This window comes from Malania oleifera, chromosome 1, assembly GCF_029873635.1.
Source record: "Malania oleifera isolate guangnan ecotype guangnan chromosome 1, ASM2987363v1, whole genome shotgun sequence".
NCBI classification, from domain to species: domain Eukaryota; kingdom Viridiplantae; phylum Streptophyta; class Magnoliopsida; order Santalales; family Ximeniaceae; genus Malania; species Malania oleifera.
The window spans coordinates 154,172,680-154,185,038 of NC_080417.1; the positions used below are offsets into that span (position 1 = coordinate 154,172,680).

Below are 12,359 nucleotides of genomic sequence, written 5' to 3' on the forward strand. Positions count from 1 at the left end.
TCAAGTACAACATTCTTTTCATTTGGGTTTTTGGGGGTGGTTTTTATGCTTTCACCCATTGTACAGATAGTTTGTGTTGCTATTAGGACGCAACTTGTATGTCATTGTTTCAATCAAGTTACCAAAATTGATTAATACTGATTTGGATGAACAAGCTTCAACTCGAAAGTTTACAAGAAGCTTCAAGCCTCTTCCTAAAGGAAGTACTGGCTAAAACCTTGGCCTGGAATGCGTTAGTGTAGAGCCAGCCAATCACCAACCCTAGCTGCAAATTTTTCAGTACAGAAAGCTAAAGACCATGGAATACTACTCGTAAGTGAATGCTATTACATCCGAAGCCTGCATTGAGATAATGCAAGCAAATACTATAACATCACGTAAATGAACATTGCACCATGGGGCAATTAGCCACCCACCAAAGGCCGTTACTCTTCAAACATCAATCAATCACTGACTTTTAGTCCAGCCAGCGAGTTTGCGAGGCCATTTTGATCTCCATACTTGTGGAACTCAGACTCTATTGTCTTGGCAATGTCGGATTCATCCACGTCTGGCTCGGGGCAATCAACATGGAATGATCCCTGTTTAAGTGGTGCACATGAAGTCACGAGTTCTGCTTGCTGCTTAATGTAATTGTAAAGTTGTTGGTGGAAGGTGTGGTCCAAAGAATAACAGTCATCTGTAGTTCCATTTCGTGAAGACCGGGATGATCCTGATCCTTCTCTTCTGCAAAAATGAGGGAGGGATGCATAATCCATTATCTGCACACAAATTGCAAGCAGACAAAGTTAAAAGTTATCCTTATTTGAGTAGAGAGAGATGCACAAAGTCAAACACAAGTTAAAATGAGGAACTAGGAGTAGAAAGGCAAGAAGAAAGCTGGCTGCCTTACCCTTAGCAACTCATCTCTCCCACAACCTTGCAGGACCTGAATTTTCCTCCTCGTCCTCTCTTGCAAAAGAGGCTTTACAACCTGTCAACAGTTGAGAAAGGATTAAAGCAGTTGCTACCCTAATGAGTCCCTAAAATAATGGTGCTGATGTCTCTCCTTGAAGATAGATGCAAACCTTCCAACAGGCTGAAAATATATATGGTGCATTAACAATGTAGTATGTGTCTGTCTTCTCTGGATAATTTAGGTCATCAATAGTAGATATTGTGGTCATCAGCTGCATTAACAGATGAAACAGATGTGAATGACAAGGGTTTAACAAAAGCATGTTCTTTCTGGAATGAGCTAAAGCAGTGTCTGCATGCACATCAACTTCTCAAGACAATAGAATTTACTCAACAATTGTATAACCTAAGGATTGCTCAAAAGAGCAGCAGTTAGGTAAAATTGTTTTTTTGAAAAGACTTGGCACCCTTATGCAGGCATTCCTTGAATTCTCCAAATAAAATAAAAACTGCCAGCTACTTGTCATATGAATATATAAGAAATGACCCAACATAGAAGATAATTTCAGTTGAAATTTAGCATCAAAACTGAAAAGTCTAAATAACCTATCATGAACTGATTCTATTGTATTGAAGCACAACATTAAGTAATTGACTAACTGTTCATCAAAAAGAAAAAAGTTAAGCATTGATAGGGTTAAATTTTGGACAAATTACAACAATTAAAAGAGCTTTATCGCAAGTTTATACAGATCCAATGATACCTGTATTTGGTTTAGTGCTGAAAGCTTTAAACCAGTCATATCCAAAACTTTCACACAGGTACCAATATGTCGTCCATACTTCTTTGTTGCCATAGGCTACAATAGAAGCAATTGTCAGGCTACAGGTCAGAAAGATTATATTATTCACAATCTCAAGATTACAGAGGCCATACTCACCAATATTACACGATCTCTATATTCATTCATTTGGATGTGCGACTGCACATAGTAGTGGACCTAAAACAAGGGGCAACAATATAGGGGAAAAATCATGAACCCGAAAAAAAAAAAAAATTTATGTGTAAAGACATATATAAGCACCTTGAAGACATGTAATGCCAAGTAATTTAGTTCAATTCAAAAGAATTGTGGTGCATCCTCTGTTGTGTCCAAAGAAGTATGCACAGAAAAATGACCGCAAGGAGCATAGAACATTTTTTTGATAAATATTAAATGAGGAATCCCTAAATATGAAGTATGAGAAAATCGAAATCACAACCTCTCAAAATATTACAAAACCACCTCCTCGAAGTGGTGAGACTTCAGTACTCCTCCATAATACTCCATGGATTTTGTTTGCAGTCCCTTATTTATTTATTTATTTATTTATAATTTTGTTCCCAGCCTGTTCTTTGTAAAAGGCTTCTTCTTCCTTCCTCGACCACAAGGAAAACCTCTGAAGCACCCTAGATGGAGAAAAGCAATATGAAAGTGATATGTCATAATTCATATGCCGTTAAGCAACATATGACATCTATGTGGGATCACCAAGTCCCTAGGATGTCATCAATCTGGAGCCTAGGTGTGAGGCAAAGGACATGCTTCATGAAGGTGAGGTGCATATTTATTAAAGGTGGAAAATGCACTACATTAATGAATTCTTGATCCTCAGCACATTAGCGCTAATGTCTGAATTTGTAAGCTTCGACGTCCAAACACAATTGATGCTAACCACACTAGGTGCTACTGTGTAAAATACCAAAATATTTTTCAATAATATGCAATATTAACACCAGAAATTCCAGAAAATAGAAGCAAAAATAAGCAGGCGGTTAAAATAAAAACCAAAAAAAAAAAAAAAACAAAAAACAAAAACAAAAGCAGTAGCAGAGCAGCACTTCCAGAAAACCGCACTCAGTATTCATGCTAGAAATTCCAGATCACAGAAGCAGAAATGCCAAGAATAAAATGATTCCAGGAAAAAAAATCCTCAAATAAAACATAAAAAAAAGAGCAATATATGAATTTTAAAATACCAAAATATTTTTCAATAATATGCAATATTCATGCCAGAAATTCCAAAAAATAGAAGTAGAAACAAGCAGCAGCAGCAGCAGCAGAGCAGCACTTCCAGAAAACAGGACTGTATTCATGCCAGAAATTCCAGATAACCGAAGCAGCAAAGCCAAGAAAAAGAAATGCTTCCAGGAAAAAGAGAGAAACCTCAAATAAAACAGCAAAACAAGAGGGAGGGGAGGGGGGGGGGGGGGAATGATCGAAATGGGGAGTCAAAGCAGCTTTGACTGAGTGCAGCAGAGGAGTCCAGAAGAAGAAAATAAGGGGACCAGGAGCAAAGCAGGAGCAGAAATAGAACATCAAAAAGGATGGTGACATCTCTGACAGAAAGCAGCACAGCAGGCCAGAAGAAGCAGAAAAATGAAATAACAAGATTGAGAGCAGCAGAGTAGAAATTTCAGGAAAAAGTAGGAATTCCACAAAAAAAAAAAAAAGCAAATAAATAAATAAAAAAAAGTGGGAAGAAGAAGAAAAGATTGCGAACTGAGAAAAAAAAAAATATGAAAGACCTTGATGATCAAGAAGAAGAAAGAGAAGAAAAGAATGTGAGTTGGCCTTCAATCAAAGCTTGAGAGTTGGCCTTGGGAACCTAGTGTTGGCCTTCAATCGCAGCCCTGCCTATCTCATGGGATGCTGAGAATTTTTTTCCTTCTTTCAGAAGAATGCTGGCTACCAGAGAATCGAGAGATATTATATGCAACATGCAAGATAAAATAAAATAATTGTCTTGCATGTTGCATAAAAGAATTGTACATACAAATCAGATGACTGACATAAAAATATAAAAAAAAAAGAAAAGTGTAAGGTAAACATGCATGAGGCGCCCCACTTTGAAGGTCACCTTGCCTCGACCCCTATGAGGTGCTATCCTCGTCACCCTAAGCGCACCTTTACTACTATAAACTTAAGCAAACTGATAAACAATGTGACATGGTTAATGGAACGTCTACAGTCTTCATTTTGGGATCAGTAAGCTTTTCTGCGTACCAATGTTGATCAGTTCGGTACCAGTTTTGTTAAAAAATATTGAACAACCAAATTAAAGCCTCAGATCCAGGAGTCATTGCCAAAAAATCACTTGCCCTAATCCCCAAATAAAAAATCTCATCTCCTCACTAATTTGTTCAACCTTCTCATCCTTCCTTTCCAAAATCTCATTGCCTCTCAAGCTAATGAACTATCCTGAATCTCCTGACATCACATATTTTGCAAATCACATTGCTCCAAGGCACCTCCTTGTCAACATGAAATGACATGCCCATAGCCAAAAACTCACCCGACCCAACCCCACCAAAAAAAAAATTCTAAAAGGCAAACCCCAAGCTCTACTTCTGCCAACCAAATGACTGATGCCCAAACCAGCCAGAGTCTTAAGATAACAAACCACCTTTCAATTCAACTTTAATTTTCATCCCAAGCTGTACCGAAGGAAGTCCTTTGGAATTTTTTCTAGTCATCGTGCTGCCAAGAACAAAGTAGTAAGAAGTGCTGTAAAGCATTAAGGGCGGCTAGCGGAACTACTAACCAAAGTAAGACATCACCCTAGAGAAAAATAAGTGATAATTTCTATCATAGCAACCAACCAGATTACAAACTGATTGGTGTTTATGGATGCCCTCAAATAGTTCTAAACAGGAATAAGGCTACACAATGAGAGTCTAAAAGGAATATGGAAACTGCTCTCATATTGTGGCAGCTCAAATGATGTATATTTTCAAGAGAAATAATGCGAGGCTTAGTGATTTATGCATAGTTTATCATTAAGCAGTCCCCGAGATAATAGGAGGATATAAGCCTTGTTCCTTTACATGATTTTCTCAAAGCTAGATAATTTAAATCCTTAATTCCTTTCTGCACCATCTTCCTTTTTTCATCACTTTTTTTTTTGTTTGGGGGGGGTTGTTCTGTGGGTGTGATATATAGACATACCGCGAATGACCAATTGTGCTTAGATGATACCTTAAAATTTTCCATACAGTTCCTACTATTCATGTAAACTGGTAACCACGTAACCACCATAATTAAAAGTTTAAGACAGTATAAAATGTAATATACTCACAGATGCTTTGTCATATGTGCTGAACCCAACACCAATAGCAATAACAGGAAGACCCTGGCGAAGTTTATTTCAAAAAGAAAATGAAACATCAGATTGCAATTATTATCATCATGGAAGGCATTCCTTATAAATATAAGAACTTCTTAAAAAATTTTACGATAGGAGAAAGAAGAAATTTAAGAACATAGGAAAGCAAATATTTCATAAGATCGTGTAAACACAAATTGCCAACCCACTTGGGAAGCCACTATGACAGAACAGCAATAAAAGGCTGAGCTAAAATAAATGTGTATAAATCACACACCTGTTTTGAGTAACCTGACAACCCAACAAGCTGTGAATCACGAACTGCTCTGTACAAATCTACAGGGATGATTGGTTTCTGTATAAAAAATTAAAATCAGTAACTGAATGAATTGTTGATCACAAGGCGGATTTACCAACATAGTTTTGAATCACAACTTTCTGCAAATTAATTCCATTTCTCATTATCAATAGTTAAGTTTTACAAGTTGAAGTTCAGTTTTAACTTCCATGGTTTCAAATATCTTGCCTCCTGGGTGAGGCCTCTTGATTCTCTTCTCAATTTCTGGAAGGTAGGAGATTGAGATGGTTCGTCTAACAAGTTGTGGAACATGGCTCCACTGCACATTTTCATGTTCTGGAGCATTTGGAGGGAAAGAAGTAAAAGAGCCTATGAACCAAAAGAATTCTGTACAAAAACCCTTCACTCACTTTTTTTTTTTGTTCTGGAAAATTTACACCAGAACTCATAACTTGAGTTAAGTGTTTTGATGCAGATGCTTTATAATTCTTTTAATGCTGTTTTGAGGTGCCACTGTTTGCACCTTTTAATACAAATTACCTTTTACTTATTAAAAAAAGGGGAAAATACTTTCAGGAGCAACCTGATTTCAACATAAAGAAAACTACAAAACCTTCTTCTATCAAAGAATGACAAACGATGAGTATTTGATGGCGAAATACACCACCACCGCCGACAACAACGACGACGACAAGACCAAGCAGACCATAATTCTGACTTCAACTTTCACCCTAAATGTGGGAGCTTGAAGATCACACATCTTGCATTTGCAGATGACTTGATTCTGTTTGCTAGAGGGGATCTCACATCAATTAAGCTGGTAATGGATTGTCTTAATAGGTTCTCTGCATGCTCTGGACTTGAAGCTAACAGTTTGAAGTCCAATATGTATACGGCTCGGATTGGTGGGGTTGAGCTGGGGGATTGAGCTGGAGGAGATTAGAAGAGCAACAGGTTTTGCAGATGGGGAGTTCCCTTTCAGTTACTTGGGTATTCCCCTGGCCTCTACGAGGCTGAATGCAGTGCACTATGGTCCCCTGGTTAATAAAATTGCAGGTCTCTTTGGTGCATGGCCAGATCATACAATTTAATTTGCAGTAAAGTTAGAATTGATCAACTCTGTCATACAAGGTATTGAATGCTTCTGGCTGTCTATTTTCCCCATCCCGAAAGCTGTGTTGGGACATGTTGTGAGGTTATGCCGTACCTTTCTTTGGGGTGGTAGGAAAAAACCACTGGTGGCTTGGAGGGAGATTTGCTTGCCCAAGGAAGAAGGGGGTCTTGGGGTGTTTGATTTATTTGCTTGGAACAAAGCTCTCCTTACCAGAGCTCTATGGAACATTCACGGGAAGAAGGATTCCTTATGGGCCAAGTGGGCGCACCATGTATATCTGGAAGGCAGTAACTTCTGGGATGTTGCTCCCAAAAGGGAGGACTCCCCCCTTATGAAGAAGATATTGGAGATGAGAAATGAGATTCTTCAGGGTTGTGGAGATCAGACTACTGCAGACAATCTGTTGGGTCAGTAGGTGCTGGATGGCCAGGTTAGTTCTTCTCCGATCTACAGTTTTTGGAGATTAAAAGGGCAAAAGGTCACTTGGTTCAAAGAGGTGGGGAAGAGCAGAAGCACGCCTAAGCATTCTTTTATCTTGTGGCTGGGAATCAAGGGCAAACTGTCTACTAATGATAAACTGCAAGGTGAAGACATGGACCATGACTGTGTGCTTTGCAAGAATGACATTGAGACTGTGGATCACATTTTCTTTAAGTGTAGTTATTCTGCAGTTGTCTGGGTAATGGTTAAATCTTGGCTGGGGTTGACTAGATGCATGTCAACTTTGAAAGTTGCGCTGAAATAGTTACATAAGGAGGCAAAAAGGTACTGGAGTGCAACCAATAGCAAAGAAGGTTTGTGGCTGCCACTGTTTATTTCATTTGGCACTTCAGGAACAAGAAGAAGTTCGAAGGAGAGATAATTTCCCCGGAAGAGGTGTTCGAAGTGATTCAGAGGCACATGTTCAGGGTGGTTTATAATAGATTCCCCTTGTTCTCCTTGGACTGGGGTCCGAGATCCTTGGATACTTAATGGGTCTTGGAGTCATTTTCAGTTGTTATGTTCCTTTGTTAGGATAACTGTTTTATCTATTTCCCTTGTTTTGACTGGCCTCCTGGCGCCTGGGTATGCCCAGGTTTTTTTGATGGTTTTTGTTGGGAGCTTGGCTTCCTTTTGCCTGGTTATGCCCAGTGCATATTGTATATATTCTTGAGATCAATACAAATAACCCATTATAGATAAAAAAAACAACACACCAATCATTAAGATCCACTGGGTGTGTCAGTACATGAACCCTTTTCTGTCAATTTGCACAATAATAAGCAACATCATTTTACAAATGGAGGGCCGTTAAATCCTTACGATCTCAGTCCAAGTTATTTTAGGTCTACCCATGCCCCTTGTAATTATTCTACATTAATACCTACCCCTTCTACTACCATTATAATGAAAACAAGACAGAAGCCAGAGGCTAAGAGCTACACCATGCATTTTTATAGATACCAAAAGGAGGATCAGAATAAATTCTAAAGATACTGTAAATGGTATTTAAAAAAAATTAGATCTATTTCCATGTTGAATGATACCAGGTTTAGATCCAAGGATCAAGCCAAAAGTGGTAGTAAATATATTAGATCCAGAATGATCATGCCACCTCATTGTGTCATTTGTTGATCTAGTTCACATTCCATGCATGATTCATTGGCCAAAAATGGAGCATGGACTAGAAGAGCTCCTAAAGGCAATGTAAGTATCCACCTTACAAACATCACACACACACACACACACATATATATATATTATTACTTGCAATCAATGTTGTTCATATCGTAATGCCTCACAACCAATGACAGTGGAATTGACTACAATGAAGCGGAACATAAATATAAAAATTAAATTCCACAAGTTTTGCATAGAAAAATACTGTATATGTTCATTTTTAACTAACAATAAATGCACTAAGTGTCATGTGAACTCAGAGAGTTACCATTCCTGCTTAACTCCTCATTACCCATCACTGTTTAGGTTTAGCCTTTTTCCCAGATATTTGGGAGCAAGGTTTAAAGATGTACTACACATGTAATTTTCAGACACACACAGACACAGAGAAAGAGGTAATGGGTCACAGATCCAAATACAAGTTTGTAAAGAAATTTCAAAATCATGCATAAAACAGAGATACTTCAGCTGCAATTAGAATTGAAATATAATATTTAGTTGATTATGTAATGATAAAACTCACCGACAATATGTTGTCAATCTCATTCTTTATCCTCCAGTTCAGACAATCAACCAACTGGAACAGTATAGCATCATCATTAGAAAATGAACAGAGTAAGATAAATCACAACTGAAGGAGAACACAGAGGTTTTGAGGAAAATCAGCTAGATTAAAATCTTTAACAATAAATAATGTGTCTGACCATTTTATGGGATTTGGCAACATTCCAGTCCCTTGCTTTTAGAAAACGCACTAACGTTTCACTAGGATAACCTTGATGCATATTCTGCATTTCATGATACAAAGCCAAAGTTAAATTCTATTATACATATCATATGATAAAAAAAAAAAACAAATTTCACAGCATAAGAATACATAACTCATTTATGAAACTTCATTTCGCAGTTAAAATCTATGAGGCAGATTAAAAAATAAGCACAATAATTCACAAGAAACAAAAAACCCAGAAAAATCAGTTTGAACGAACAGGCAAAAGCTCTTGCTACAGATAAGAACTGTTGTACAAAGCAAAATCATATAATCCTTTTAACAGATTTTCAGATATGATTCCAAGCCTACTCTATACACTCACAGCTCTAGATGCTTTGGCTCATATAGCATCCAACAGTTTATATAAGCTGTGTTGTCAAATTGATACTGCTTCCTGATGCTACAAGTTTTGAAGATCAATCTACAATTCTACTTTAGAATTCATTGTCAGCTGTTTGAGAAATAAACCTAATAGCCAGCTCAGCAGCCTTAACATACACCCTAGTTTCCAAGCAGAACAAGTCCAAAACTAAAAAAGCAATTTTTAAAAATGAAGAAAATTTAATGCCCTCTAATATAAATGAACTGCAGAAGTTCATTATGCATTTTCAAGGCCAGTGATGCATTCGAAAATCCATAATGGAAAAGAAATCCAAGAATTCAACGTTCCAAGTGAACCGAGATGCAAGACCAATCCAGTGCAAACACTAGCTTTGCATTCTCAACAACCATGGATAGGTAGTATAGGAGCAGACGAATTTAACAAAATGCAAAGTTGTAAAGTACATTCTGCAACTATAATGGGAGAAACTAAAAGATACCATAACATACATTGTGTAAAAAGCCCCAATTTATTTATTAAAAGCTCTTCATAGGCTTCACTTGCTATTCAGTAATTTTCTTTGAAGTGAAGCACACGAAATAGTTCAAGTGAAATTGATACAGCAGCGAATTAGACAGTAGCGCAAGAACGGAAAAAGAAGAAAAAAAAAAAAAAAAGGAGCAGAAAAATCTTCTGACTTCAAACAACCAGATCACATCGACAACATATAATCAAACGATTCATTTTTTTAAAAAGAAAAAAACCATGAATCTTAAAAGTTATTTGAGATGGTATTCTGGGTTTTCAATTTTATATAAATATATATATGTTTTTTTATAAAATAAAAAAACACCAAAATGAGCTAACGACTTTGAATTAGGCTCAGCTGAGTAGAAATCTCTGTTGTCGTAAGCTGTAACCAAACCCCATTTTTTTTTTTCATCTTTCCCACCTTTTCTCAGCATCCAAACAGATCGAGCGAACTTATATTAAAGACATTAAACAAACATAACATTTAGAGAGAGAGGCAGTGAGATACTAACCTGAAAGGTGTTCTTCAGTGGCTCATCGACTATAACGAATGAAAAACCCAAAAACGAAAAAAACCAAAAACAAAATTTAGTGTGCACAGATCGAAGGAAATCAAAGGAATGCAAACTGCAGGTTTCAAAATGAGCTCACTTTCTTCCATCAACGTTTGGAATTGCTTGATCGCTTCAGATCCCATTTTCCCTTTCTTAATTTCTGTACAACAACACTATAAACACACCCAGAAATTTAAAAAGGAAAGAAAAAATAAAAGATGAATAAAAACTGGGTCTTCTGAATTTTTTTCTGATCCTGCCTTCGCTTTTATAACCCCAGATGTGAGAATCTAAAAATCACCAAAATCTAGAGAGAGAGAGAGAGAGAGAGAGGGAGGGAGAGTCAGCAAAGGGGAAAAGGGATGCCCATATCAAAATTTGAGCCTTTTTCACACGGTCTGGTCACTACGAAGCAAAAGGTATTCGAAATTGGAATTTAAAATAATCGTAAGGAATCAGAGCAACAAATACAAACTGAGTACAGAGTCCACCTGTTATCTACAAAACTGAAACTCACTTTTTCGGGAGAATAGAATTTACGGAGGCGATAAAAATTAAATAGATATTTGAAATTTTAAATTATTTTTTGCTAAATTAGGAATTATTTATAATTTGTAAATGCTGTAATTGAATATCACCAGAAAAATTATTGATTCGATTCTATTTTCTTTTCTCAATTAATAATTAGTTATTCTAATGCGCGCACTGTCCTTTTCAATTTAATATTTTAAGAAAATAATAAAAAATTGAGACTATAATGCAGAGTTTATGTTATAAAATTTAAAATTGAGGTTATTTTATTAATTATATACATAATCATTTCATAAAAAATAAAAATATATATAAAAAAAATCAATATATGGTTTTCTAATTGATTTTTTTATTGGCCTATTTCACACTTCATTAATATTTTATCTTTTTAATTTATAATTGTATCACGTCAAATTTTTATTCTAAAAAATATTCGATATATAACAAAATATAATAAAAAATAAATTTTCTTCATCCGACCTAAATATTTTTTTGAAAAAAATACTTATAGCGCATCAATCTCATTATACGGCATTATTAATATTTAAGTAGAGCTTACATATATTTGAAAACGAACTAAACTTTATATTATATACATGTTTGTTATTAATTTTTTCTTTATTTTCACTCTTGATTCATTCCTTTTACCATACCAAATAAATTGTAATAATATAATACATCACAGTGAAAAATAAAACATGATAGTAGTAATAATACTTCAAATTAAAGCCAATTTCTTAGTACAATAATTTTTTTCTCTCTCAATAATGCAAGCCCATATAAGTTCAAGAAATTTTTGGGTGTAATAATCACACCATGTGAATATACGTATCTTATTATCAAGGTATCCAGGTGTAAGTATCATGGATTATGACGCCTTTTATTTTTGTTGAGGCCACTCCGAATCAGGTAGGACCCACAATTAATAATCACATCACGTGGTGTGATGCCAATAACGAGATACAATCAATAAAGATATTTTTTTAATTGTATTTTAAAAATAAACAACATTGACGGATCGACACAACAAAAATATAACATAAGGGTTTGCATTTAAAATAATAACTTCATATTTAAGTGAAAAATAGTAGAGGAACAGATCTATTATATCGGTAGACTAGTTGAATATTTTTAACAGCCTTAGACACTATTGTTTTTTTAAAAAATATTTTAAATAATTTTATCTTCAAAGTGACTAAACAAGAATTTAAAAAGTATAAATAAATAATTTTTTTTTCTTTTTTTTGGTTCAATCTTTTCCATAAGGGATGCTGCTTGAACATTCAATGGGCTAAAAAATTTCTTTGTGAAGAGTTTGGGTCTAAGAGGGGTCTAAATGGATGGCTTGACAGGTCAAAGGTGCAACCACTGCTAGTTAATACCAACCTAATTGATTTTGACTTAAGCTACATAGGACTTTGGTAAAATGGCATAAATCAATGTTTGGTTAACTTTTTTTAGGGTAAAATTATGATTTGTCTTGGTTAAGAGTGTTATCGAACTATGTTGTCCGAGATTTAACAAAAAATTAGTCA

At 35.7% G+C, this 12,359-nt stretch overlaps 1 protein-coding gene across 1 annotated transcript; it reads right to left on the reverse strand.

Moving 5' to 3' along the window:
- Positions 1-104: 104 nt before the first annotated feature.
- Positions 105-10,758, reverse strand: LOC131167638 (phosphatidylinositol/phosphatidylcholine transfer protein SFH2-like). Its single transcript, XM_058126435.1, has 11 exons — positions 10,391-10,758; positions 10,252-10,280; positions 8,819-8,902; positions 8,638-8,691; positions 5,321-5,398; positions 5,017-5,070; positions 1,839-1,898; positions 1,662-1,757; positions 1,068-1,169; positions 893-973; positions 105-761 (listed from the first exon to the last, which is right to left on the reverse strand). Exons 1-11 carry the CDS (start codon positions 10,434-10,436, stop codon positions 444-446), a joined length of 1,002 nt encoding a protein of 333 aa, XP_057982418.1. The 5' UTR covers positions 10,437-10,758; the 3' UTR covers positions 105-443.
- Between the last annotated feature and the right edge of the window lie 1,601 nt (positions 10,759-12,359).

Coding starts and splice junctions, on each gene's coding strand:
- LOC131167638 (XM_058126435.1), bottom strand. CDS start 10,436: ATGGGATCTGAAGCGATCAAGCAATTCCAAACGTTGATGGAAGAAA. Junction 5,399..8,637: donor AGATTGACAACATATTGTCG/GTGAGTTTTATC, acceptor TTTTTTATACAG/AAACCAATCATCCCTGTAGA. Junction 1,170..1,661: donor CAGCACTAAACCAAATACAG/GTATCATTGGAT, acceptor CTGTTAATGCAG/CTGATGACCACAATATCTAC.